Source organism: Trachurus japonicus, chromosome 22, assembly GCF_045865225.1.
Source record: "Trachurus japonicus isolate A0001 chromosome 22, Traja_1.0".
Classification (NCBI taxonomy): domain Eukaryota; kingdom Metazoa; phylum Chordata; class Actinopteri; order Carangiformes; family Carangidae; genus Trachurus; species Trachurus japonicus.
In genome coordinates, this window is record NC_140928.1 from 13,148,096 (window position 1) to 13,175,486 (window position 27,391).

At 41.8% G+C, this 27,391-nt stretch overlaps 3 protein-coding genes across 6 annotated transcripts in view; 2 read left to right on the plus strand and 1 right to left on the minus strand.

Moving 5' to 3' along the window:
• The window catches only part of spred1 (sprouty related EVH1 domain containing 1), a 33,009-nt gene extending 27,281 nt beyond the window's left edge, over nucleotides 1-5,728 (plus strand). Inside the window, exons 5-6 of the mRNA XM_085768305.1 lie at nucleotides 66-221; nucleotides 406-5,728. Coding sequence (XP_085624431.1) covers nucleotides 66-221; nucleotides 406-1,104 — 855 coding nt within the window. The 3' untranslated portion in view covers nucleotides 1,105-5,728. The remainder of the gene's footprint in view (nucleotides 1-65; nucleotides 222-405) is intronic.
• A 1,418-nt stretch (nucleotides 5,729-7,146) lies between these two features.
• tslig3b (tRNA splicing ligase complex subunit 3B) lies at nucleotides 7,147-11,076 on the plus strand. Its single transcript, XM_085768381.1, has 8 exons — nucleotides 7,147-7,346; nucleotides 7,551-7,699; nucleotides 8,553-8,681; nucleotides 8,779-8,954; nucleotides 9,408-9,488; nucleotides 9,621-9,737; nucleotides 10,157-10,324; nucleotides 10,438-11,076. The coding sequence occupies exons 1-8, from the start codon at nucleotides 7,309-7,311 to the stop codon at nucleotides 10,696-10,698; spliced, it is 1,119 nt and encodes a 372-aa protein (XP_085624507.1). The 5' UTR covers nucleotides 7,147-7,308; the 3' UTR covers nucleotides 10,699-11,076.
• A 327-nt stretch (nucleotides 11,077-11,403) lies between these two features.
• Nucleotides 11,404-26,688, minus strand: ptpn21 (protein tyrosine phosphatase non-receptor type 21). 4 transcript variants are annotated; one of them, XM_085768376.1, is made up of 20 exons: nucleotides 26,490-26,688; nucleotides 25,377-25,676; nucleotides 24,172-24,341; nucleotides 23,663-23,760; nucleotides 22,354-22,421; nucleotides 22,159-22,229; nucleotides 21,578-21,665; nucleotides 21,342-21,430; nucleotides 20,776-20,863; nucleotides 20,345-20,424; nucleotides 20,099-20,206; nucleotides 19,461-19,524; nucleotides 19,233-19,314; nucleotides 17,556-19,081; nucleotides 16,691-16,831; nucleotides 15,504-15,719; nucleotides 14,280-14,408; nucleotides 13,958-14,192; nucleotides 13,600-13,760; nucleotides 11,404-13,486 (listed from the first exon to the last, which is right to left on the minus strand). In XM_085768376.1, the coding sequence occupies exons 2-20, from the start codon at nucleotides 25,554-25,556 to the stop codon at nucleotides 13,358-13,360; spliced, it is 3,723 nt and encodes a 1,240-aa protein (XP_085624502.1). In that variant the 5' UTR covers nucleotides 25,557-25,676; nucleotides 26,490-26,688; the 3' UTR covers nucleotides 11,404-13,357. The 4 variants fall into 4 exon arrangements, with proteins under 4 accessions (XP_085624502.1, XP_085624503.1, XP_085624504.1 ...); XM_085768377.1 differs by having other exon boundaries at nucleotides 19,461-19,521; nucleotides 26,490-26,684; XM_085768378.1 differs by lacking the exon at nucleotides 20,099-20,206.
• Between the last annotated feature and the right edge of the window lie 703 nt (nucleotides 26,689-27,391).

Genomic DNA, 27,391 nt, shown 5'->3' on the forward strand with positions numbered 1-27,391 from the left:
GGAAACCATAAAACATGTTGGGCTTTCCCTGGTCTTACTCCAGTGTTTCCTCTGTGTTCCTCCAGGTGTGTGATGAGCCTCCATCCATCTGTACCCCAATGAAAGAGCCATTCTCTCCCCTGAACAACGTTGTCTCCACTGAGCCATTCAGGGGCTGCTATGTCCGCGCCCAGCCCTTCGATGACTTCCCCTCCAGCAACCGCCGCTACCTGCCTCCACAGGTCTGCCTCTCCTCCACATAACCAATCACCTCTCCAAAATTTGAATTATAGGTTCATCGAAAACTATATGTTTGATATGAGCGCGTGGAGTTAGGGTTAGCACAAGCAAGATTAAGTTTGTGAAATAAAATTCTATGACGAATGAAGAAATCCAACTGATTGTGAATTTCCTCTTTTTTTGAAGGTCTCCTTCAAGTCAACTCGTCATGTCAGTTTCCACATGGACGAGGAGGAGATTGTTCGCATCAACCCACGCAAAGACGTGCTCATCCGCGGATACGAGGATTACCGTCACCCTGTCATGTGGAAACAGGATGCCGACCGCGAGGACCTGGACTTCCCCACCGCCTTCCATAAACTGGACAGTAAGAAGTGCGAGTACCTCTTCCCCGACGGTCCAGGTGGGGATTCCCACTCTGGCCCCGGTATGGGAATTGGAACAGGTATGGGGCTGGGGCTGGGCAAGGACCCAGCCATCAAGACTCAGCCCTCGCCCCTGCTGAAGTCCAAGAAAGGCCGACGGCGACGAGAGGACGGCGAGCGTTCGCGCTGCATCTACTGTCGGGAGATGTTCAACCATGAAGACAACTGGCGGGGGCAGTGCCAAGACGCCCCTGACCCAATCAAGCAGTGCATCTACAAAGTCAGCTGCATGCTGTGTGCCGAGAGCATGCTGTACCACTGCATGTCCGACTCAGAGGGCGACTTCTCAGACCCCTGCTCATGTGACACGTCTGACGAGCAGTTCTGTCTACGCTGGCTGGCCCTGGTAGCACTCTCCTTCATTGCACCCTGCATGTGCTGCTATCTGCCCCTGCGCGCCTGCCACCACTGTGGCGAGGCCTGTCGCTGCTGTGGGGGCAAGCACAAGGCGGCGGGGTGACCCGACCCCAGACTCTGGGACACCCTCAAAGCTATAGCTAACACAGGAAGTGGATAAAAGCGGAAAATTTAAAGCCGACATCCTTTTTTCATTCCCCTCTCAGACGGGGTGATATGTTGTTGATCCCCAGCTCTGAGGGCTTTTGGAGATTTCAGTTTGTGTTTGTCGCCGACAAGCAGCAGTGGAGGACAAACCATATGCTTTGTGGGAGCTCTGAGCATCAAGCTAAGTTCAGGAGCTTAATCTGAGGAGGAGAGGAGGAAGAAACGACAAGATTAATAGACTCGGAGATGTTACTAAACACACCTGTTCTCATACACAGACACACACAGACAAACACACACACATAAACACCTCTCTCACATTCACACTCATGCATTGACAAAGCCAGGCCACAAATGTCAGAACTCTACTACAAGTAATGTGTAACTTTATGAAGGAAAATTGTCTTTTGTACAGAGAGCGACAACATAATGACAAAAAAAGAAAACAAAACTATTCTGTGTTCAGAAAAATACTTGCTGTTTGAGTATGCTAAAAGGGATATGTTCTTGCTTTTTTGTGAATTTGCAGTTGGGTAACAGTGGCCTTTCCTTCATGGCTTATGCATTTGCTGACAATGTATTTACTAGACAGAGAAAAGTGCACTAGAAATGGTATCCCCCCCTCTCTCCCCACTGATTAAAGGTAACCCTCTCAAATTGTGGTACATTAACCACCACATTTAGTGTAAGTTTAACATTTTGAGAGATGTTGCTGTGGTGGATGTATGGCCAATTGATCTCCTTGTTTTTCCTTTCCAACGATTGTTAAACAGAAAAAACAGAGTTACAGCTTGTTTCTGAAGGTACAGCTTGGCATAGCTTTTGACATTCACGTAGAAGACATTGAAATGATTACCTTGCTTTCCCAAGGTGATTCAGACAATTGATTGCATTCCAAAATAAAGGGATCGATTCCATGATTAGAAGGGAAAAAATGGTAATGACTTTACCATGCCGAGTTCCCCAAAAACAGTTTTTCCACATCACAAAAATAGCATTAGAACCTCTTGAACCATTTAAATTGAAACCGATAACGTGACAATTTCATTTACTCCAGTGAATCTCACTTTTAGTCCAGTTATTTACTGCTGTAGTGAAATCGTTGTTTTGTTTTCTCATTGTTATTTTTCCTACTCATTTTACTTTTTTTTTTTTTTTTTAAACAAAGGCTGAAATGTTGCTCAACCAGCAAGTTTTGTTTTGGTGAGTACAGGGGTTACAGTGCTCCTTGGTTAGAATATGAGGCACTTAAATTAGGCTATTCTTGGACTGAGAAACCCTCAGATTTTGGAATTAGTCTGTATAAAAATTTGTACTACTTTAACATCCAAAAAATGGCATGGGGGAAACCCCCTTGGAAGCACTGCTGTCCAAGCTTTGGTTGCTGCACCCTCTTCAATTTCCATGTTTGTCCTATGAATCGGTTTTTCCCCCTTTTTTTCTTTTCTTTTCTTTTTCCCCCTGTATCTCGTGCAAATGTAGTATTATGTTGTTCTTCAGACGTTAGTCCACTCCTTCCACATGTCTTCATTTAACAAGCCCTGAGTGAATGAATGAATGCATTGTCTCCAAAATGCTGAGTATCTTAGCGATGTAAACAGAAAAAGAAAAAAAAAACATACAGATGTTATGTGTATGTGCGTGTGTGTGTGTGTACGCGTGCGTGCGTGCGTGTGTGCATAGGTCTTCATATGCACTGGTGATCTGATGTCATGTAACATCACCACTGACTATGTGATGAAGGCTTAGGCTCTAAACAGAACTGACCGGCGTCCTGTTTCCCACAACATCCTGCCCAAGGAGTCATTTGTAATTTGGGGAAATTCACTTATTCGCTGAAAGTCAGATTAGAAAATCGATCCCACTGTTGTACCTGTTCACTCGACATGAGGCTGGAACCTGCAGCCGGTTAGCATAGCTTAGCTTTGGATAAAAACTGGAAATGGGGATATCCTAGCTCTGCCCATAGGCAAGACCATCTGCTGACAAGCATTTCTAAAGCTCACTAATTGATACGAATATGTTTTTTTTTTTTGTGTTAATTTGTCTAAAACCAAAGTGTACAAATTATAGTTTTTAATCTTTGTTTATCTTCACAAATATAAGTTAAGATGCAGATGGATTTCGCGAACTGTGGACAGAGCCAGGTCGGCTGTTTCTGCCCGTTTCCAGTCTTTATGCTAAACCGGGCTTAGTTAACCAGGTGCTGGCTCTGGTTCCATATTTTCTGTACAGACATGAGAGTGGCATTGATTGTTCTTGCACGCTCAGAAAGACAGGAAATACGCCTAATTTCATTCATTTTTAAAGTCTTCTGGCAAACAGGGAGTGGTTAGGCAGACTGTAAGTCAGAGTTGATGAGCTGTGTTCAAAACCCATTTCCAACCCAAAAGAGCAGAAAATTAAAAACTAAAAAAGAATGTCTGGCTCACAAAACATCTGTTGACGCAAAACTTTTCTGAACAACAAAACTTAGATTAGAACAAATTCCCAACAAAAACAACAGTTTAGTTTGGACGTCAGGCTGCAATAACTGAAATTCTCCCTAACTAAGGCATTGGCACGTTTTAGGCCACTGCTTGTTGTGATACACCCCAGTATTTAACAGCAGATTTAGTACAACATCTGTGTGCTGTTGCTAACAGATATGCATCTCTTCTCACCTCCTATCACTCCTGATTTTAAAAGTAATATAGTGGCAGGAGAAACATTTATTTTTCCTAATTCCACCCCAACCAACGCTCCCTTTACTTTCTATGCAAACTTTCTAACGTGGGAAACACATTGACCTCTCTGCAGACTGAGTCAGTGACGGGACAGGACACTTTAACGTTATATAGGTAGACAACCAACCCCTGGTACCAAACTCCAAACACCTGTAAATACTTAACACTATATTTAAGTACTGATAATAATCCCATCTCTTTTTTTTTGTTTGTTTTTGAAAATTTAAAGATAGAGCTGTATTTATCGTTGCTGTCAGCATATACTGTAGCTTCAATTGACAGCATTATGTACATAGGTCACCTTTTAGTATTATTTCACATTGAAAAGTAGAGGGCGTTTGTGATGGAAATGACTATTGAGCTTCTAATAGAGTTTCTCTCTAGTTTTGTACGGTAGAAGGAAGGATAGTGCTAACATGGTACAGTAGTGGCAGTCCACTTGTTTCAGAAGTTTGATATATAAATATATATATATATATATTTACATACATACATATAAAGCTGCTAGATACAATCACTAATTTTATTGTGTTGACAGACAAAATCAGCTATGAACGACTGTTAAACCCTAATTCTCCAACAGCATATAACCATGACAGCGAGTTTTTAAATGTTTGATTGCTCTGTGTGATAAAGTGGACACTTGTGCATGTGTGTGGGTGCGCGAGTGTTACTATATATGTGCGTTCTTGTGTGCCCACGACGAGTGTATGTACTTTGTGTGTGTGTGTGTGTGTGTGTGTGTGTGTGTGTGTTGATGGTTGCGTGTGGGGTTGGTGTGTAACCAAATGTTTGGTTGGTTGTCATATTCTCCCATTGTAATTGGATTGCCCTGCATTATTGCAAGCTGAACCAAGGTTTGATGAACCTGATTAAAACTTGCTGGCTGAGAAGCAAAATGTAGGACGTGCATTTATACAAAGTGTAGAGAATGCTGAAATAACACTTCTCATTCTGCATTAACCAGCACAGTGCAACTTCCTGTCATGTACTGTATTATATATGCAACATGTGTCTGTCCGCTTTAATATATATATATTTTTTTGACCTGCATTATATAAGACTTCAGTTTTAACCACTTTGCTGCTAGTCTTTTATCCTCTTTCAATCTTGGAAATTTGTGCATATCTTTGGGAATGCATACAAGTGTACATTCTTGACATTGTGTAGATTAAAAAAGAAAAAGCTATATAAACCTGTTTCTCTTCAGTGTATTGTTTTAAAAAGGTTACTTTTCACAGCAGTTGAGTGGTTATGTTTCAATTCTCCGATGCTTTGGTGCACTGATGATACTATATGTAAGCTTTTTTTCATCTTACAGCGCTTGATGTAACATTTATGTGATTAGTTCTAAATAGTGGAAGACATTTGTGTTTTGAAACTTGCAGTATAAATGGTACTACTCTTAACTATTCTGTAAACACTGCCTGTTTTCTTTCTTTTTCTTTTTTTTCACTCTCTCTTTGTGCATATTTCTTTCCTGTGCATCTTTTGTTTTCTGTTTCTTTTCTTAGTGCCATCGGCTTTCACATCCTGACAACCTCAAAAAAGTGCCTCACGTCCATCCTAGTTTCCATCTTACAATTTAACATCTCTCGTTCTCGTTTTATTGGTTTCTACACGTCTAGGTATTTCTTATCATGGTTCGAGAATACCAAGTATATGATGTAAAATTTATAGTCCCAATAACTCATGTCATAGTTGTATTTTCTGCATACAGATGTAGCTCGTTACTTTTCATAAATATATAATGTAAATATGCATACATATGTTTGTAACTGTTTTTATGTTACATCATACACTTGTAATTTGACATATCAAATAACATTATCATAATAAAATGGTGAGTTTTAATCTTTTGTTGTGTAGGCTTCACTGTGTTTTTCCATTTTCATTTACAGCAATTCTGTGTAAAGTGGAAACTGGAAATCCCCGCTCAGACAAATGCTGCAGACATCGGAACAGAACAGACAGAACATGTTTTGTGTTTGGCATCTCCCTGTTGAAAAGTGTTTTAACAGTAAGAGACAGTCAGACTGAAGGCAAAACCAAATGTAAATCGCTGATTAGGGGAAGATTAACGACGTGTTACTTCCTCTTTTTTTTAATACTTGAGAATCAAGACGGAAATGTAACCTTTTGTATTTTTATCAATGACATCCATACAGCTGAGTTTAGGCGTAAATATCAAAGGTACAACTGAAGCAATCTGTGGATCTATGGGGAAGAGGAAATTCAGATCAATTATCTGATCAGAAATAGCAAACATACTCTGGTGCCACATTGTCTCCTCCCTCAGTCTGACAAAACAAAACATTTGAGACATTAATCAGTTTAATGTAAAGAATTGCTGTACTGATTCTACAGGTGAGGCACAAGACACTACTGACTATGTATTAGTCTTTCTTTTTTTAATTGTGTCGTTATTATTATTAGTGATTATAGATGAGGAGAGACTGATATTCAGTTTAATAAAATTCCACTAAGACGTATTTCCTTTGTTTATTTTTATAAAAGCATACATTATCCACAAATAATCTGTTTTTTAATTATCGAAGCAGCATTTTGATGTTGAAGAATAACAGTTTGAAGGTCATTTTAAACTTCAGTATACTGTCCATCGAGGTAGTTTAATACACAGTAATTTTCTTAAACAACCTATTTACATGTAATTTTCCCCACACTCTTCGAACAGACATGTGATCACATACATTTTCATCTCTACCTTCACTGAGAAGAAGTATTCTAAAATGGAAATGCCCAGGTAAGCTGCTCTACACCTGTAAATTGAATAAATAATAATTATAGTACTTCAATATTCAAATCTGCTACTGAACACTGAAGTAGGCCTATGTATGTCATTTTTAAGTACTAACGTTACTTATTTTCAACAACTGCAAAACAGGCTTTGTAAGTTTGTAACTGCACATTAACGACAATAAAAATGACCTTGCTCATAAGTTATGTCAAGAAATTAGAAAGAAAGAAAAACATAAAAAGATATCAGCTGCTCTGCATTGTGTTGTAGGCTACTAGGCCACATCACTTTCTTTACTAATTGAATGGATTTTTCTGTTCATGACGGAATACGTTCTTGTTAGTAAGTATTTTTTTTTCTAAGGCAAAGTCTAACATTAAATTGGCGCTTCTTCTTTTTTATTATAATTATTATTTTGTTATCGGGACTTTTTATTTTTTCGTTTCGTCGTGCAGCGGAACCAATGTTGTGGAACCAAAGTCTCGGGAAGTTGCACGTTTCACTCCGGCCCTCCTACGTCACCGGAAAAGCATGGAGGCACGATGTCGCTGTAGAAATGAATGAGTGTAAAAAAAAAAAAGAATGCTCACGTTTTTATATTTGTAAACAAAAGAAAAATGCAACTTCATAATATTTTGAAACGATAAAGAGACGTGAACGTCCGATGGACTGAGTCATGGACTGCGACATTTTGGACTCGTTAGAGCAGCTGGGGTGAGCTCATTCCCTGTTAGCATGTTACGTTAACGTTAGCTGTTTAGCTTTGCAATAGACGTTGACTTCAACACCCGTCGCCTTTATGTTTTAAGTCTCGGTGCGTTTATTATATAGAGTGCACGCCTGGTGCCGTGGCTGGTTGTGAAACAATGCTGGTGTCTTCACTGTTTAACTGTGTTTTACGCTCGCATGGCTCCTCAGCTATGACGGCCCTCTGCTGGAGGAGAAATCACTGCTCGCAGCCGCGGAGGGAGGCCTGTCCTCCGGGGACTATGTGGACCTGTGCCGGTGGCTGGCAGCCAGGCTACAGCCGCTGTGCGACCTGGAGGAAAGCATCACATCCGGCCCAGGTGAGCTGCATGCATTGCATCCACACACTTCACCCTCTTCTACTAAGGCCCAGCCAGCTCCAATCCGCCCCAATCCCTGAACCCTCATCAGCTGCTAAGTGACTGAGTGTGAGAGTCTGTGAGGGTCCAGATGCTGTAAACATGAATGAAACAGCACTTCACGATACATTGACAGCAAAATGTTGTTGAGTCTGTCCGGTCTGGGACTGATGATAATTTACCCTTTATTTTCAACACGCACAAAGTGTAAGTGAGGGACAGACTCAAAACAACTGTTCTTGGATCAGATCTGGCCCAATCATCATCAATAATCACAAACTACATACTGTTGTTATGAGCAGAGTTAATACTACTGTAAACTTCTTCTTCTTTTTTTTTTTGCTCCGTCCATTAACAATAAAGAAACCTGGGAGCTCTCTATCTATGTTTGTTTATTTGCCTTTTTTTTTTACATTCTCGCTGGCATCCCCCTTTATTTGATTTCACAACGCTATGAACTGTGGGTAATTTCCTCAGCTTAGTTGCTGACTTAAGTAAGAGGGCGTAAAGGGCTCATTCACTGACTCACTTACTGGGTTTCCATCCAAGTCGTATCGAATTTAAAAGCGGATTTTGTGAAAATGCACATAAGAAAAGGTGGATGGAAACGCAACTACTGACTTGATGATCTGACAATCTGACAACGGGACAGCCCTCACACACTCACGGCTTCCCGGGAACGTGCCTCTAAAGTCAGTGAGTCCGTGAGGGGTCGGATTGGAATTGGACCTAAGAACCACAGTGTGAATCCTCCTGTCTGTTGTGTCTCATTTGTGGACCTGTCTGTCTGTCTGTCTTTGTCCCTCCCCATCAGACGACATGGACAGCCTCCAGGTTGAGATGAGCGGCCTGCTGAAGGAGCTGCACTGTCCTTATGAAGAAGTCGTTTCAGGGATTCTCAAGGGCAGCGTGCAGAAAACAAAAGATCATCTCAAGTGTCTCTGTAGGTCATCAGCCCTGTTCCCTTCTTCCAGTTTTTTCTGCCATGGAGTTTCTGTTGTGGTCAGACAATAACTAAGCATCATCACTCTGTCTCTTAGTGTTTCTCAGCTCTGAGCTTCAGGCGGCTCAGATTGTGAGGAGCAGACGAGCCTCCGATAAACAGCAGGAGGAGAAACCGGTGTATCGGGAGCTGCAAGCAATCTGTGAAACACTGAAGTTATCGGAGCCCAGAGGAGCAGACGCTGCAGAGATGTTCTCCCAAATACAGTTAAAGGTGGGACAGTGCAAGTGCTGCTGCTTACAATACATTTGTTTCAGCACTGCCAGAAATCACCAGTGATAGTGTTTGATTTAACCTGAACTGTGACCAGAGAGGATGAACTATGCATCTTTATTAATCTTGAGTATATAATGTTGAGTTTATGCTGTGCACACACTGCTTTGTACATTAAACTATGGCAAAAATATTGTGAATTAACTGCACCTCCCTTATGTTCTATGATTGGGATCATTAAAATAAGCACATTTGACTTGTAATGATACATTGAATTGTACGTAGCACAGTTTTAGGTGAGGCACTCTGATCTATTTCTGTGCAATTAGCCCTGATTTTAATGAAATGTTGAAATCTCTTCCCTGGGAACATATGTGTTAACAGCAGGCACGTCCATATTTCCTGTTCTATCCCATTTTATAGTATTAATATATTAATCCATGTTATTTATAGGTTGATAAAGTGCTTAAAGATTTTCCAGAGGGCTCTGTTGGAAGCCCAGTGCTGAAGAACGGTCTCACCAGTGAACAATGGGTAAGTACATCAGTAACTGAATTAAACCATGACACCTGTTAATCGTTATATCTGTCTATCAGTGGCTATTGGTGTGGTTTGTGTTGTGCAATAGTTTGAATTTAATCCGGATCACCTCCTTTGTCCCTGCAGGAGAAGTTACACGGCATCAACTCGGTCCTGTCCTCGGAGTACGAATGTCGGCGCAGGATGCTGATCAAGCGGCTGGACGTGACCGTGCAGTCGTTCGGGTGGTCAGATCGAGCAAAGGTACGTTCACATGACAATCATTCTTTCACGGTGGTGACATAACTTTAGGTTTACATCAGGGAGGAAGGTACTGTGTGGGAAGTACAACCCTTTAACACAAATTGACCTACGTTTAGTGCTTTAAAAGCAGTAGAGACAAATGTATACAAAGCCTACACTGAGGCCTTCACAGCTGCCTCATTCAGTTCTTGCTTGTTTTTGTCCTGCTGAATGATGCGCTGTCAGCCAGTGAGATTTGATGTATGTATCTCTTAACACAAACACAATTCTCCTGCGGTCGCTGTCGTTTAGAAAAGTCTCTTTTTTTCCCCACGATGATCCACAGGACACATCATTTTGATAAACCAACTGCCTGTGACATTCTCTGATGGAGTTCTGCCATTTTTAGCCTTGGACTGTATATGTGTGTGTTTCGACAGGTAAAGGTGGACAGCATGGCCAGTGCCTACCAGCCCAGGAGACACTCTCTGAGGCCACAGTCCACAGTGGACATGGCCAGGCTGCTGGCTGCCAGAGAGGACATCTGCAACGTGGTGAAGACCAGCAGCGGCTCCAGCAGAGAGAACACAACCTGTGCTGTCAACAAGGTGAAGAACGGCTCTTCCTCTTAGCCCGTAAAATTGCCCCCCAACCACCCACCCACCCACCTACCCAATTCTTTCCTCTCACACAAGCATTTTCTCTTCTCTCTCATCCACAGATCCGGATGGGGAGAGTCCCAGACCGAGGAGGACGTCCCTCAGAGATACAAGCGCCGCCTCCTGAGATGCCACCCTGGCAGAAAAGACAAGAAGGCGGAGGTGGCTGGGGAGGCCGCGGTGGAAGAGGAGGAGGAAACTGGGGACATGGAGGAGGAGGAGGAGGAGGAGGTGGAGGTGGTTGGAGAGGAGGTGGTTGGAACCAAGGCGGACATGGAGGTCATGGTGGATATGGAGGGAAGAGAGGACGGTACCAGTATTAATTCCTAATGAATTTTTCGTGTTGTGATCCATTGTTTTCTATGGAAGAATCTCTTTTTTCTAAAATGATGACAGACTTGGCAACATTCAGTGCCAACATCAAAGTTCGAAGGCATCTGTTAATAGTGTTTCATAGAGTTTTTTTTTTTTTTTTAGTATATTCTCATCAGTGTTTATTTTTTTGTAGTGAAAACACCAGCCATAGTGATCATGATCTCATCTTGAATACCGAGGGGAGATACAAAGACACTCCCCCCCAACATGAACATTTTGCTCATGAAGCTTTTGCAATTTAAGGTGGATATGGAGACATAATAAAGGATGGTGAAATTAAAGTCTGCAAAACTTAAAAGGCAAATGTTTCTCCAGCCGCCGCCGTTGAGCAGAGAGGATGATGTAAGAAGACTGAACGATGGAGGCTCAGCTTCTGACACCTGCTGTAGTTCCAGTGTGAACCTCCAATGTGTCCTATCACTCTTTTATTTTTAGCACTCACAGTATTTTACCTTACAGTTCAGACTGTAATATATCAGATTCCAGCTGATTTCCTCGGACTGATCCTTTTTAACCACTGAATTTATTTAATAAAGACCAATTGAACAAACTCCCTCTCATGTTGGTTTTAATCAGCTGCAGAAATAAGGCTATTTCACACCACAAGGTGGCATCATGGACTGATGTATGCTGAGAAAGGCAGGGGGTCATACTTATTTCCAAATATTTATTCTTGGCTGAAAAGATTTTCTACACTTGTGTATTTTTCCAATGGCATACCTTCTTTTTTTCAATAGATACAGTTTATACATAGTTTGTACAATAACCAATATTCACTGAGCAGAATTTTACAGTGTGTACATTATGAACAACATACCTGTACATGGACAAAAAAAAGAGAGTTACAACTTGGCATCATAAATCACTTTCAGTCGCCAAACTAAGACTCAACCAGTAATTTAAAACCAAAAACAAAATCTCAAATAAAAAAATGTGGGGAGTTAAAAAAAAAAAAAGTCCAGTTAAAATTTTTCAATAATGGTTCAGATGTATTTTTCTCCAGTTATATGAGATCACTGCTTATGCGTCTTTGACACCAAAAACTTGTCAACAAAAAAAAGGAAAAATTAGGGACAATCTCTTCACTTTGGCCACATTATAAATTAAGTTGGCGATATGAATTGCAAATCTGCAGATTAAATCATATTCAAACAGTAAAAAAAAAACCCAACACATTTCACTTCATGTAAACTCTGCAGGGCTTGTAAGCATTGTTTCTGTACAGATTCACATTGCTCTGCTGTCTAAACTCTACTTATAGCTGCAGCAGGAAAAGTCGAGGCTCCAGTCGAGTGTTCGTTAATAGTCCGGGGGGCGAGGGGAGATTTCTCACCGGAGTGAAAACAAGTGTGGCAGCCAGAATACTGAAACTGGAGCTGGTCTGTCCCTCAGACTGTGTCGTACACTAATACTGAGCGTCACAGCCAGCGGGGGTGACGTCAAAGCCAACACTGAGTCTGTAACTGTTACATGGCCTCCCTATTCTTCTGTCTCTGCTCTGTGCCTTTACATTAAAATGAAGACTTAACTGTCTGTTGTGATTTAAGGGATCTAAGCTAAATTCATGACTATTGCTGTTTGCAATTCTTGTGTTTTCTTTTGCAGGGGTGTTTCTCAAATGTATCAAATGGAATAACAAACACACATTACTGGAACCCATGACACTAAATGAGAAATTTCCTTCATATTATGTAAAAACATCAACTCATTGCTGCTATTTAAACACTCTCAAAAATTGACTAGTACGTTGCTTAAATACAGCACTCTGGATGAAATTTTAAACAGTTCTCATGATAAAAAAAAAAAAGTAATGAAAAATAAATGAGTATAAAATTAATTTTCCAGTTTTACTCCCCCCCATGCCAAAAAAATAAACCTTGTGCTCATTTGTCAACAGATTTTTCAAACCCGTGCAATTCATTTACACTTCCCATAAAACCAGTGTTTTACAAAGACCAGTCCGTCCGTCCACATGTTTTGTGGGCTGTAAGGATTTTTTTTCAGAAAGACAGGAAACACACACTCATGACTATTTTATGAATTGAACTGCATCCTTCAACTCTTGGTTCCATAATAAAACCTTCATATGAAACTATCTCTGAGCTTTTGTTCATTTCATCACTATAGAAAAGTCCTTTGATATCAGAACCAACAGCAACAGCAATCCAAAACATACACATTTGAAAAGTCCTTCGTCAAATGAAAAATAAATCAATACACATCTATAATAAAGATTATTTTTTTTAAATGCAGCTTAACATTGGTTCAATATGTACAGCAAAGTACTGTCAAAGTGCTGGGCTTTATTAAGCAATAATGTCTGTAAAAAAAAATTATATAATACTATATCGAGGCAGGTTTTTAAGTCTTTATGCTCCTTCATGTGATATTGCGTGTTTTTTTGGATGTCCACACATCTTTCCTTCGGCCTTGCCTGATTTAATACTTGCCCAAAATGGAGTCCACCACATTCCTGTGCTACATTTAAAACAGATTTATGCAGCTACATCATCACAGTGCAGTTTGGCATAAACCTGGAGCAAATTTCCACCCCTGAAATCATCTGTGATGACAGTGTACGTCGACTGGCTGGAGAGACGCCTGTTCTCAGATCAGCCTGGAGTTGCGGAGGTACTCGATGAGGACCTTGTAGATGAAGTTGTACTGGGACAAAGTCTGAACCATAATCATCCTCTGTGTACGCAGCCTCCTCAGGATATCTGGGACGTCCAGTGGCTGAAACGAAGACACCCAGAGTGAGATAGACTGCAGTGTTTCATTTAAAAAACAGATGTGGTCATAAAATCTGTATAATTTTACTGTATGTTTCCCTTTTCAAATTAAGTTACCTCATTGTGCTCTAGACAGGCTATCATGATCTCAGATAGGATGACCACTCCGGTCCTTCCCACGCCAGCGCTGCAGTGGACCAGTACAGGTAAGTTGGTGTTCTTTGGGTCACTGATGCTGTTTGTGTGTCTCCTCACAGACTGGATCTCCTCTAGGTAAGCTAGGAAAAGAAAAAAATATTCACTTGAGACCTTATTATGGACAGAAACTTTAGAAAACAAAATTTTCTAAACGCTCTAGTACTGAATAATAAGCTAGCCCATTTTCACCGCCTCTTTCCATGGCACATCTGAAATCAATGTTGCCATGAATTCAAATGTAACACGGCCGTACAAAGCTGATACTAATCCCACTCACTGAGGAAGCCTTTGAAGTCCTCAGGACAGCCGTGATCGGGCCAGTCTGTGTACTGCAGGTGCCAGACCGTCCTCTCTTGGCCTGTCAGGAGGTGTTTGATCTTGAGCCCTGTGGTGGCGTAGCAGCCTGACTCGGTGCGGAAGCGGGTGGTTATTTTGAAGCGGCCGTACGTCACGGTGTTGTGTCGTGAGCCGAGTCGCGGCCAGTATCGGAAGCTCTTTTCTCTGCCGCTCTCCTGGAGGAAGAGAGGACAGGAGGTCAACACAGGCAGGGATGAAGAGGAAAAAAAAAATCGACATAAAAAGCATGACATTTTAGGCACCTCTTCAGCAGTAACCATGGCGATGATGGCGACACCCTGCTCCCACACCATCTGCCAGAAGTCCTGACATGTGTTTGACATGGGACCCTGTGTTGCAATGTAGCTCCACTCCTGTCCTCCAACCGTTATCTGACGAAACAGGACACATTAACGTCATCCATCAGATCATCTTCACAGGAAAACAGAAGTTATACTCAGCAAAACACGAGTGTTTCTATTTTCACAATGAGGGAGGAGAGTCTGACTAAACTATAGTCACTGCCTCCCCACAAACCAAACACCCGTCTATATGGGCTGTTACTCATGAACAGCTGTAGTCCGACGTATCCTGCTGTTGCTTCTTTGGTGGGATTTATTCACTGTATAAATGATCCAAGTCATTTCCCACAGTTTTACTGAATGCCATTTATTTTGGTCATTCTGAATTATGCCTCAAGTTCATGAATGTCAGCTCACATTTTGTGATCGTAGTAACTCCTCATGAGGTAATAAAGGTCTACATGGGAAGTCCCCCATTCAGAGTTTACTCATCATGAGTACTACTACACAGCTGGTGGGGAGAGTTGTGTTACATCTTTGTTGTATTTGTGATGCAGACATGGGGAATTTACCAGACAGGGTGACTAATGTTGAACAATGTTAAGATACATGAGGTGAAGGGAAGAACTCTGCATTCTAGGAACCGTATTTCAAACTAATAGATGTATACTATGACTGCTTTAATGTGTTGTTCACAAGGTCACCAGCTAATTTACTCTAGAGCCCCTTTAAATGTATTTTAATTCAGTCGCCTGTTTTTGAGATCTCAGATATGATAGTTCAGAAATATTTAGATTAAATAAGGCAGTCATGAAGCAGCTAGATGTGAACTGCTTCCAAATGAAACTAGGACGGAAAACCCTGTTCAGGAAAAAAAAGGAAAATATTTACTTGAAACACTGAAAAGCAGTTCAGTCTCTAAGTCTTTCTATCAACTGATAAAAAACATCCAATGAAGTTCAAAGGTCAGAGACCCTTCGAAAGTGGTCTCAGACTTTTGTGCATGTCAAACAGAAGTGTATTGAGTGTGTACATGTCCATATACAACAGGGATTTACACTTGTATATTCAGGAGACTAACATATTATCAATGAATATGAGAAACAAAAAATAGGATCTGATTGAACATAAAATGACATACATCAAGTAGAGATTGGCACCATGATACGTCTCAGCACAACTTACTCTAACATGTGATGCATTGATGTATCCGGTGTTGTTCTCTTTAGTGGGAACCAGCTCCACTCTGTTGCTGTCGTAAGGCAGGACGTCTTGGAAGCGGTTTTTATCTGCGCTCTCTGGCAGCTGGGCGATGGTGTACTCGCCTCCCGGACGCTTTGGGATTTTCTCATACTCTTTCAGCAGCTCGCCCCTGTCCATGTGCTGCTCCAGCAGTTTACACTGATGTACACCAAAATGGAAAAGGTGAATTCATCACACCCATACACAACACCGTAACTATTTCACCTCATGTTGACTCCCTTAAGCAAAACACTTTCATTTTAGAAATTCACGAATAATGATGTCCAGCAACATTCACTCCTCTTCAATCAGCACTGACACAGAATTATATAATAGTCATGAGGAAGTCTGACACACAATCAGCAGCTCACTGTGTGTAGTTTTACTTTCCACTGCTGCAGTTTTACTTTCTTATAGTGTAGAAACTGTTGTGAAAAGGACACAGTGTACTATTAACTATGGAGACCAGTGCTGCAGCAGAATGTAATGAATTACGAGTAAAAATCTGTTAAAATTGCTCTTAAATTGATCTGTTTAACTGAATGTATTTGACACCACAGTAACATGCATTATTATTGTAAGTTTGAACAGAGTTTGATCTGCAGTAGTGGAATTCTATGTACATGAATCAACAGCTGAGATATAATCAATAATAATAAGTAAAGAACTGAAAAATGCGGTAGCTGTTCGCCTATTAATAATGTCTTTGACTAGCAATCTTTCTACGCATACAATGAGTTCCTTGTTTTAAGATACATTTGAGTTTAATGCCAGTCACACCTTGGTTTGCTATATGTAATTAGTTTCAAGTGTTTGGATTTTTTCTTCACACTGTCAAAGCAACAAGCTTCAAAAATCACAAGGCTGGTGTGTTTACGGTGGGAACAAGAACCCTGGCTGACTTTCCCCTTTCATGTATTTCTCATAACAAGGTCTCACCTTCCAGAGGGTTACTAACAACAAAACAAGCAGCTCCTGGAAATCGAGCATGTCGAGGTAACTGCATAAACCATCGACAATATACAAACAGCATGTAACAAATCTCACCTTCTCTCATAGGTTACCACTACCTGAAATCAACAAACCTTTTTCAAGGACAAATTCAAAAACGTAACAAATCTCTGCCTTACCCTCTCGTCATTAGAGGCTCTTTCGGGCTCATCCTTCACCTCGTCGGGCACCGGCTGCCTGGACACCGACAGGCCGTTGAGCTTGGCCACTTTCAGAGGGCCCATCTTCTTCACGTCTGACCTGGTCCCTTTCTTCATACCCTGGTATGACAACAGAATCCAGACAGAGGAAAAGGTGAGGATGAATGTGTGCGAATCTCACAGAGAGTGAAAAGGTAGATGAGGGGGAAAGATAGAGCCGGTTCGCTGTGTGTTTCAGAAAATGTCACCCATCCGGTTTTCCAAGGTAGCCTGACTACATTCTCAAATGCATGTGTCAAACGTGTCAAAGTAAGTCTTGTTTGTGTCAGTCGATGCTGCGCACTGAAACTACCTCAAATGCTTCCTATGGATACTTGATCTGACACATGGGTAGATACGATGACCTTTTTAAGAAAACAAGTGAGAGTGGTTCATCTTACAGTGCCTTTACAGACCAATATAAAGCTGGAGAGCAACTGAGGTCAATAGGTCAATAATGAATTACAGCATTAGTGACCTGACATGCTGAAACCATCAACTAATGAGCTGCTAAATCTTAGTTTCAGGCACATTTAAAGAGAACATGCCAAGAAATCTTTAGCGAAACTAAATATAACTATACTAACAACATTGACAATACCATACTTTGTCAATGAAAATGATCCTGAATTGCAGAACTAGAGTTAAAGAGGTTGTCTCAATCTATTTTTCAACGTCTCAGTTGTGAAACACTAACTCATGCTTTGTGACATAAACAACTAGACAAAAACATTAGCTGTTGAATGTTGGTTGAATCATAAATAGTGGAGACTATTAATAACAGGAGAAAGGGAACATGACTCACCGGAGGAGGCAGACCTTCCACTGTTTTCTTCGCAGGTGGCACATCGGACACAGGCCTCTTCTTGAAGTCTGTTTTAGTCTTCTGCTTGGCCTGGCCGCTCAGGTCGCCCTCCGAGACCGAGGGCATGATCCTGGGCTGCCGTAAATCTGACAGCATGTACAGCGGCTCGCCCTCCTGGATCAGGGGGTGAACCTTGAACGCCATGGAGCCGGTTATAGAGGGGTCGAGGGAGGACCCTATGGGATACGCAGGAGGAGGCTCTATGGGAGTCTGCTGCTGAGGTGGCAGAGAAGAGAGAGATGTCAGGCTGTGATGCGGGTGGGGTCCCTGCTCAGGAACGATGGCTGCAATTGCATCCTGAGAAAGCGGAGTGTGACGTTCGCCGTCGTCCTCAAACTCCTCCTCCTCGCCGCTGCTGTGAACCAGCATGGTGGCGTCTGAAAGGGACTTTTTGTGTCCGTACTGCACGTCCTTAATCTCATCCCTGTCCTCCGTCTTTGTACGTTCCAAGAACACGTTGAGCTGCGAGCCCTGAGAGCGGCCGCCGCGCAAAACCGGAGGGGGCGTAGCGATTTCGACCGCCGAGGAAGACACAGTCCGCTCTTTGACCCTCATCCCCTCGAAACTATGAGTCAATCCGGCAATCTCGATGGAGTTGCGCTTCTGAGCGTGGTATGGGTGTCTGTGTGGGGGTCCGCTGAAAAGAGGCTCGGACACCTCCTGTAACGAGTGGGCAACGGGCAGACTGTCCTCCTGGAAAGTCTGGACAGAGTGGTGCACGCGCCTGGTGATGATCAGGTCTGGGTTGCTGCTGCTGACGTACAGGTGGCGAGACAGGTCGGGCGTGCTGTTTGCAGGCCGGGGGTGGGCGTACGGGTAGGGGGGAGGAGGTCGGTACACTTGTGTTCTCATGATGTTGGGGGCTGGATACTCCTGAGCTTGTTGTAACTGCACATTAGTGAGCTCAGGGACACTGACCGCCCCCACTACAGGCCTCCTCTCCGTGGGGTAGGGGTACGGAGAGGGGCTGTGGAAGCTGGAGCCCAGGTGGAAAGGATAGTGGTGGTGCTGGGCTGCTCCCCCATGTTCCCCCCTGATCTCCGGCTGGCTGTAAACCAGAGGGTCCGGCCTGCTGTATGCGTACGAGTTTCCAATGTTTAGATTCCTCATCGAGTGGCTCTGCCGGTGCTCTTGAGACAAAACCATCCCTCCGCCCGTTCCCCGGGTTTTCTGGCGCATTACTGTCTCATAATCAGGGGTGGCGCGGTAGGAGGGCGGGATGAGAGCGCTGTGGCGGTGCGAGGGGACGTAGTCTGGCCTGGTGATGTCACTGGTGATGGAGGGGTTGGAGGACATGGGAGAGGGCTGAAGGTAGTGTTGAGGGTTGGTTAAAGAGCTGGTGCTGTGGGCGCTGTAGACGCTGCCGTTGCGTAAACGCCCACCGCTGCCGTATTCCAGTGGAGAGCAGTCGAGGCTGGTCTGAGAGTGGTAGTAATAACCGTTCTGACTGTTCATGTAGAGGTTGTCTGTGAGAGTGAGGACATGAAGATGGATAAGGAATTACAATTATACAACAACTACATTTGCATTTAGCTCAACAACAAGCAGGCACCACAGTAGAAAAAAATGAGAAGCAACATGTAATGACTTTGAAGTGTCTTTCTACACAGTAGTTACCCTGTGATGATGTGTAAGGCTCTGTGAAATGGCCATTGTAGTGCATTTGTGGAGGGGGCATCATGTAGGCCTGAGGCTTTGGCTGTAAAACAACAAGAGAGGAATTCATAAACCAAATACTCATCCAAAATTAAGCTATGTCTATTTTCTTAACATGTACCATGTGCTACAGTGCAAGCCATAAATATACTTCAGAATACAACCAGTTTGAACATGCATAGACATTACCAAAGATATTCTAGTTGAGGATCTCCGTCTGACTGGATTTACAACTGTAGGCTGTGCTTGACTTCTGGGGAAAAGAATTTGGGTCAAAAAAGGTCGAGTAACAATAATACCAATAATACTTTTATTTTGACGAATATTGATTTCTAATAAGAAATGCCATGTAACCTCGAGGACACATACAGATCCATTAAATTTAAAACTCAGTGCACACCTTTTCTCTAGTGCAACATGTACCACAAAGATTTAAGTGAGTACTTTCAATTTTGATTGATCTGCATGTATCAAAAGATAAAAAATCTTTAATTTTCTCCGAGCTGAGTATTATCTTGACACAAGATAATTCCAGACACTTTCACACATATTTCAGTGACATCTGAACAAACAGTGAGGTTTAATAACCTGACCTAATAAAAGGTAGATACTCAATGAATAACAAAGCTTTAAAAATGATTTCACAAAGCTCTAAATAAATTACTTTTTTGCTTAGTTAAATAAAAAATGACTACATGCTTCAAAGCCCAAGGCTCATTTTAGATACAGAGAGCCCATTTGCTGTTTACTTGGGCAATCACAAAGGGATGGGTGTAGGCATGTGATTGATCGGCATACAGTAGGTGGTGGCTGACTGTGTTGCTCACCCCTTGTTAGAAGGCAGAGAGGGACGAGAGAGCATTGGAAAGCGAGGAAAGGATAAAGTGAGAAGGGACTTCTGGGAGCCTTCAGAAGGCAGGGGGTCACACTCCTCTCTGAAGAGAGAGGAGGAGAGGAGGATAGAAATGAGGCGACGCCAGAGAGGAGACACATGCATGAGACAACAAGGGACAAAGAGACAGGAACTGGGCTAGACATGTTAAAAAAAACTAGAAAAGAGGAAAAACACTTACAGGCTACTCTTGTTAATCTTATAAAACTTGAGTCTGGCCAGACACATCCGGCACACATATTTGGAGGTTTCCATGTCTTCCTAAAAAAACAAAATTGGATGGTGAGCAAACTGGTACAGAAGTGGTTTTTGCCAAGTTACCTACACATAAAAACATTCCTGTGTATGCCCTCAAATACTTCTGCAGTGAGTTTCAGCTAATGGTATGTGATTTTATGACCCACTTGTACCCAAACAACCCAAATTACAGCCACCCACATACACACACACACACACACACACACACACACAAACACACAGGTGCATTGTTAAGACAAGCTGATGGTAAGCTCCACCACATGGGCCATTTCCAATTTGCTAAATCCTCTAAGACATTACAATGTCCCTGGAAATGTGGGGAGAAGAGAAGGTGTAATGGCAGCGGAGACTTACGGTCTGGAACTGAACACTCTCCTCTCTGTTGGCCAGCTCCAGGGCAAAGAAGGACCTGTTGTGACTCATGTTGTTAATTTCATCCCACCTACACAGCCAATTAAAGCACAGTGGCGAAGAGAAAAAGAGAGAGAGAAAAAAAGAGACACATTATGTCATTGTGGTGGCAAAAACCTCATGGCATTTTTAAAGAGCGGTGCAAAACAATTAAAAAACCCATACACATGAGGAAGTGGAGCAAAAGGTATGTAGTACTCATAATGGTATATAGTCAACAAAGGTCAAAAATATTCACTTACTCACTGCCCTGACAAATAATGTCCCCACAACCCTTATCAGCTATTACAATCTACCCGACTCATTTCCTCTTGAGCCACATTCAGGTCTAGAGAGCATTAAGAGACATTACAGGAGACGACCTCACCCAAGAATAGCCATGAGCTGTACCACAAACCCCAATCTATACCGGCCCTCCGGTTCAATGTAATTACCGCTCAGACTCACAAGCTGGCCGACAAAGCTTTTATTCACCACACTTGCTCGGTCAAACGTGTTTTTATCTTTACCTAAATAAAATATGGGGCCTTCCGTTTTTGTGCTTGACAAAGATGCCGTCAAGGCAGGATCCAAGGGTAACATCTGTTCCTGTGCTGTCCTGTTTGGGTAAGGGGAAAGAAACAAAGACATTCAGAACAATGAGGCTGTGTGCAGTAGTAGCAATAGTTTGTAGCTTCAGCCTTCTTTGAGGTGTAGGGCTGTGCCCACTGCCCAGGGATTGCAAGATGAATCATGTAGACTTTACCTTGGCTTGATAGCTTTCCTGGCCATAGCCCTCCATTTTCTCCACCTCTTGCATGTACAACATCTCCGCCTCTGGTGCTGACAAACCCCTGAAAAGAACAAAAACGGCATGGTACTTGCATTAAAAATTAAGTCAATAGCACAAACTAACAAAATAATACAAAACTGACATCCTGTCCATATATACTTATATTATATATTTTTATATCATTTTATATAATTAAAAACATATCACTGTTATGTAAGCTGCTGGACAATCTAAATTTTCCCCCTAGGGACTTAAATATTTTCTATTCTATTCTATACAGTATTGTGCAAATGTTTTAGGCAGTTGTGGGAAAAAATGCTGTAAAGTAAGAAGTTTGTACATAAATCACAGAGGTGGGTTATACACTTTAGTCTATAGCCAGAGTGAGACAAAATGAATCCAGATGAGAAAAGATAATCCGCTTAAAGTGATTTTCCCCTGTCTGGGCAGAACGCCTAGTAAGATGCAAAACTATGTTTGCCTGTGCTACATGTGAAACTATTTGTATCTTAACCCACACAGAGAGAAGCTGGATGCTTTGAAAACTTGCTCACCTGAAGGACTGATAAAGCAGAGCCACTTTCTGTGTGGCCTCCTCCAGCACTCGCTCATCCTGAATCCAGTCCTGCAGAAATTGAATTCAGATTGACGCAATGTTAGGATGATGCACAGATGAACACAGGAATATGTCCGAAATATTGTGAAATATTTCATTTCACATGGTGGGTTTGCAAAATTACAATGCTTACAATAGGGAACAGCACAAACTTCTGCAGGAACTCCTGGGAATCATATCGATTGAAGTCTCCAAAGTCAGCTGTGAGCATAAAGAAAGATACACTAGATCAGTAAATACAGCAAGGCATACCTCACATGACACTGCCCTTGGAATAAATCCTATTACATGTCCTTTTCTGCATTTAGTACAAGGCAAAATAGACTCTCAAGAATTGCAGAATGGTGTAATTCCTTTTGGAAAGCAGGAGTCTATGATGACTAGTTGGACTAATTTTAGGAGGGGAGGGGCCCGTTTGTTATGGAAGGGAATTGCTTCAGTGTCTGACAACGCAGAGGTCCAAAACTGTTACAGCTTCAGGCCGCCTGCTGGCAACATTCACAACTATCTTGAGTATCCCAGGCATCAGCAATGGTCAAAAGCTACTCAAGCAATGCTGAAAAGCAGCCCTTCATTCAAAAATATCCCAGTCAGAGACACAAAATAGGAGCTGCACGACTTTATTTAAAGCACAAATTCCAAGTTTGCAAGACAGCTTACGGGTACTTGCAAGGAGTTTCATGTGGCTTTTCTTTGAGGTGCATATTGCAGGCTGACCGGTCTTCTGAACATGGCTGCAACAGTAAGTGATCTCAGCTGCTCTGCTATGCTAACACCCAGGCCAGTAAGTTGCAGTGCCTGATATAACTTTGCCAGCAGTGTTTGAGATTCTTCTGGCTGGGCAAAAGTGGTAGGCTGTGTCGGGCCTGAAGCTCATGCAAGGAAGTGGAACGTACACACACACACACAAACACACACACACACACACACACACACCTAACTAATCTAATAATCTTGGTTTCTCTAGGTTTGATACTGCTTGTTCAAACAAGACACTGGGTGTAACAAAAATGTATGATTCACAATGTTTCATAAAATTTCAACCTACAGTCATTTCTCCTTTGGTTTGAAAAGAAACATTTTTCTCTTGCTCTGATAAAAGAAATTAGGGGGTAACTGCTTTGGAAGGAATGAGCTATCTAAAGTTTATCAACAGTTATCTGTAACAAACTTGCAGAGTTTAGAAAATCTTAATGAACTGGTGCAAAATCCTCCTCCCCCTGAAATTACTGAAATAACTCTGGTGTAATTTGGCAATTTTTGTAGCTGGTGTTGCCTTAAATCATTATTTATGGACAACTGCTCGGTAATTGCATCAGTAATTGCTTTGCCGGGGACTTACAGCTGCTTGTAGACTTTGCACAACAATTTAGGCCAAGAAACACTTCTCTTGTCCAATTTCCGCTTGTATCATGTGGTTACTATTTCTAATTCATATTTACCTTGCACAGCGAGGCTCGCTAAACGTATAACTTGGTCTAGCGAGCATGAGATCCTCCCCTCCAGAACATCCTTCTTCAGCTGAAGGTAATACTGATATCTGTGGGGAAAGAAAGCATCACTTAAGATAGGAACAACCAAATGTCAATGTAATTCCGGTATTCAGATACAGACATAACAAAGCAAAGGTGTACAGCAGTAACAAAATACCTTGTGGTCTATTTAAACCATTATACTTTTGACTTTCCGCCTGACATTAGAGATGGATGGGTTAGAAACTATAATTATACACTGGTATCTGGTTCTTTGGGTACAATTGGGCATCTGAGTTGCTTCATCAACTTATTGTCTTTAAGGCCACCAGAGTTTATTATAGAGAAAGAAATGTCTGGTGTGGTTGCACTAAACTTGTCTTGCCATTCGGTTCACACTTAAAAACTTTTGGACTGATAATCTACTAATATATTGAATGTCTAAAAGAGGACATCTTGTGTCACTAATAGAACATTACCTTGTGATCTCCTGTTGCAGTTGGGTGACACTGGGTATGTAAAACACGACTCCAAAGTAAACGGTGGGCTCCAACCCATACTTGTCCAGCTGCTTTTTCAGCGGCTTCTCCAAATCAATCCATCTCTGCTGGTTCTGCTTGTTGAAGTACCACAGACTGAAGTACGTTATCTGACAAGCAGAGAAAGTAAGCAAGACACATTACACTTTACTACATTTTGATCAAAGACATCCTAGGGCAACTTGTAAATCTAGCAAACTAATTTAGCTTAGATGAAATGCATAACCAAATGTGTATTACATACAATACGCTGAGACTGTTTTAGATCAATGGCACGCATGCGTCCTATTTATTCACCTACTTGCAAAGCATTCATGGTCACCCATGATATTCAAGCGTATGTAGAACTGAAAATTCAACCACTGCAAAATTCTCTAGATTAACTGGTTGTTGGCACTAATTGTTCGGTCTTGTGACTCTCTGAACATCTCAAAATGAACACTGGTGTGATAAGAAACCCCTGGGCTTGCTGTTCATGAAAATCAGTGAAGTTGAAAGAGATGTATTGTAATTTGTAACCACTCTCAAACCACAACTAGAAAATAACTTACACCGGATAACATCAGTTCGCAATTATCAGTAAACATTGTGTAAAAATGAATCAAATAATAATGCAAACCATTAATGAATCAAGGCAGAGAAAATAACACCAGAAATATTATGGGTTATGGCAATCTGATTTCTTTCAATTAAAAGATTTTAATGTTAAGAAGAAAGAAAGAAAAAAAATTCTGGTCCTAATTCTGGTCTAAATCTTCGTATCACAGACTAACATCCAAGAAAACATATAGTATAGTATATAGTCAAATATAGCGCCCAGATCCAGACATCCTGAACATCATATATCCACAGAGCCAGCATGTATGTTTGAATGAACATATCAGAAACGTAGGCCTGTATCTCTATTATGAGTTGGTTTCATACACGTACTTGAATAAAAATGTAAAGTATGTAATTAATACAAGCTAAACAAAGACAAGACCATGAGAGGTAAACAATGACAGACTGGTTATCTGAGTTTCTGTTGTCTCACTTACTAGTTCTTCTGACCTTAACAAAAACACTTTCTTGCTGACATGGCGAGTCCGCAAAAGTCTATAACAGAGAACAATCAGCACTTGTATTTTCGGAAAAGACATACATACCTCTCTTAACTCGAGTCTCTGGGCAACTGCCTCCAAACATTCCTGCCCAGTGCTCTCCACTGAAAGTGTAAACTCAACAAACTCTCCATTGAGCTGCTGAATCCGAGTGACGAGACAGCTCTTGCTTGAAACAGTATATCTCCTAGTCCTTTTGAGTTTTAAGCCAAATGGCAAGGGCATGTTTCACACTTCCTCAGGAGGGAGGTCTTCACTTCAGTCCTGAGAGATTAACCTCCTCGCTGTCCTCTCAAAACCTCTGGGAACCTTACAAGTCATGAGGTTTATTATCAACCGACAGATCTGGAAAAACAAAACAGGAAACGTCTCAAAACAACCTTCAATACAACAGAGACTAGCACGAATTAAAGGGGGGGGGATACAATGCAAAACAGGGTGAATCACAACTTGAGTGGCCATACCCATCACTGACGCATTAAGTAGGATAAAACAAGTAAATATACACACACCTGGGCTGTCACCCTGAAACAGATAAACACCAGAAAAAAAAACACCATATCTATGCAAAGTAATCCTCTTAAATGCTCTATTTACTTTTAAGTTGCCCACTTTAGCTATTTTATTTTGCTAGCATAGAGATTTCACGTCAGTTTATTGGGTTAACACAATTTAAAGCTGGTTTATGGACTTTAAGAAACGTCTAAAAGCCTGATTGGTTTGAGAAATTAACAAGGGCTATAATAAGGGTTGCTTGCCTTTTTCTTTTTTCCCCTCAAGCTTGTGGTTACATTAATCCCCTTCCAGTGAATACACAGATCCAAAACACTGACAAGACCGACTTTATTCAATACGCAGCAAGCAACAAGCAAAATCCCTGCTTCTTTCCACCGCAACCATGCATCCACCACCATATTACAAATTATCCTAGTTACTTAGACACAACCTTCATATAAGTTTGTGCCAAACGTCTGACACTTTAATGACTAACTCGATACTTTTCATTATGAGTTTTGACAACTTTGTAACATAAACCCTAACATGACAACAACTTAATTTAGCTTTAACGCTAGCGTGCTAACATGTTCCAGCAAATAGACGACACCCTTGGGAAGCTGACGTCGCCGGTAAATATTTTGGCCAAAATCGTAACCTTACCGTTAGCCAGTCAGATGCAATTTTTTGTAGTCCAGATAGCATTCAGTCTTTGGGGGAGTCCGCCATCAGGTTGCTACCTCTGAGATTTGTATCGCACTTACAGACAGTTAATTTTGTCTGCAGTTAGTTTCTGGATCAAGACTAACGTTGCACCCCATGCCTCTTGGTCCGATAGTTCACTCAAGTTCCAAGCGTGTTTCGCTTCCTGGGATTGGAAGAGCAACAAGTGTATTCCGTCTACATCCGCGGGCTCTATGCCTTCAACATTTTGCGTTTCCGCAGTTCATTAAACCCCCAAATACGACGGGATGCATTTCAACTCAACATATTTTCACGCATACTATGAAGTTAACGGTAATTTTAAGGAACTCACGCTTCAAAATACATTATAGGTCCCGCACGGCGGAGGAATACATGGAGGTTTTCTGAGCTATGACATCAGACGGCTGGAATGCCGAGCGGTGAAAATGCCAGAAATGGGACAGCTGCCTGGAGCTGCTGGCCGCTGACCTGTCTATTTACCTTTTACATCGTCTGACAGCTGTAATCGCAAACACTGACTATTGTAATTGAAGACTTTCCCTTGTGTATTAACTGCTCGCAAAATGGCCCAAGGTGTGGTAATAATGGCCGCGTATAAAGTACTGTAAGCTGCTGGCTTCAAGTGGCTGTAATTGGGAGTTTGTAATATTTTATTCACAGATACTAAGCACACAAGAATCAGAAGAGTAGAAAATTTATTGCAATGTGTAAAGACACTTTCTGGTGGCAGACAGCTCCTAATGGCTACAAGTCAGAGGCATATGTTATGTCAAACACAAAAATTGTAAGTTTACTAGTAACAGTGTTGTTATAGCTATTAAAAATAGGAAAATGTAAACTGCAGCTAGGTAACACCATTC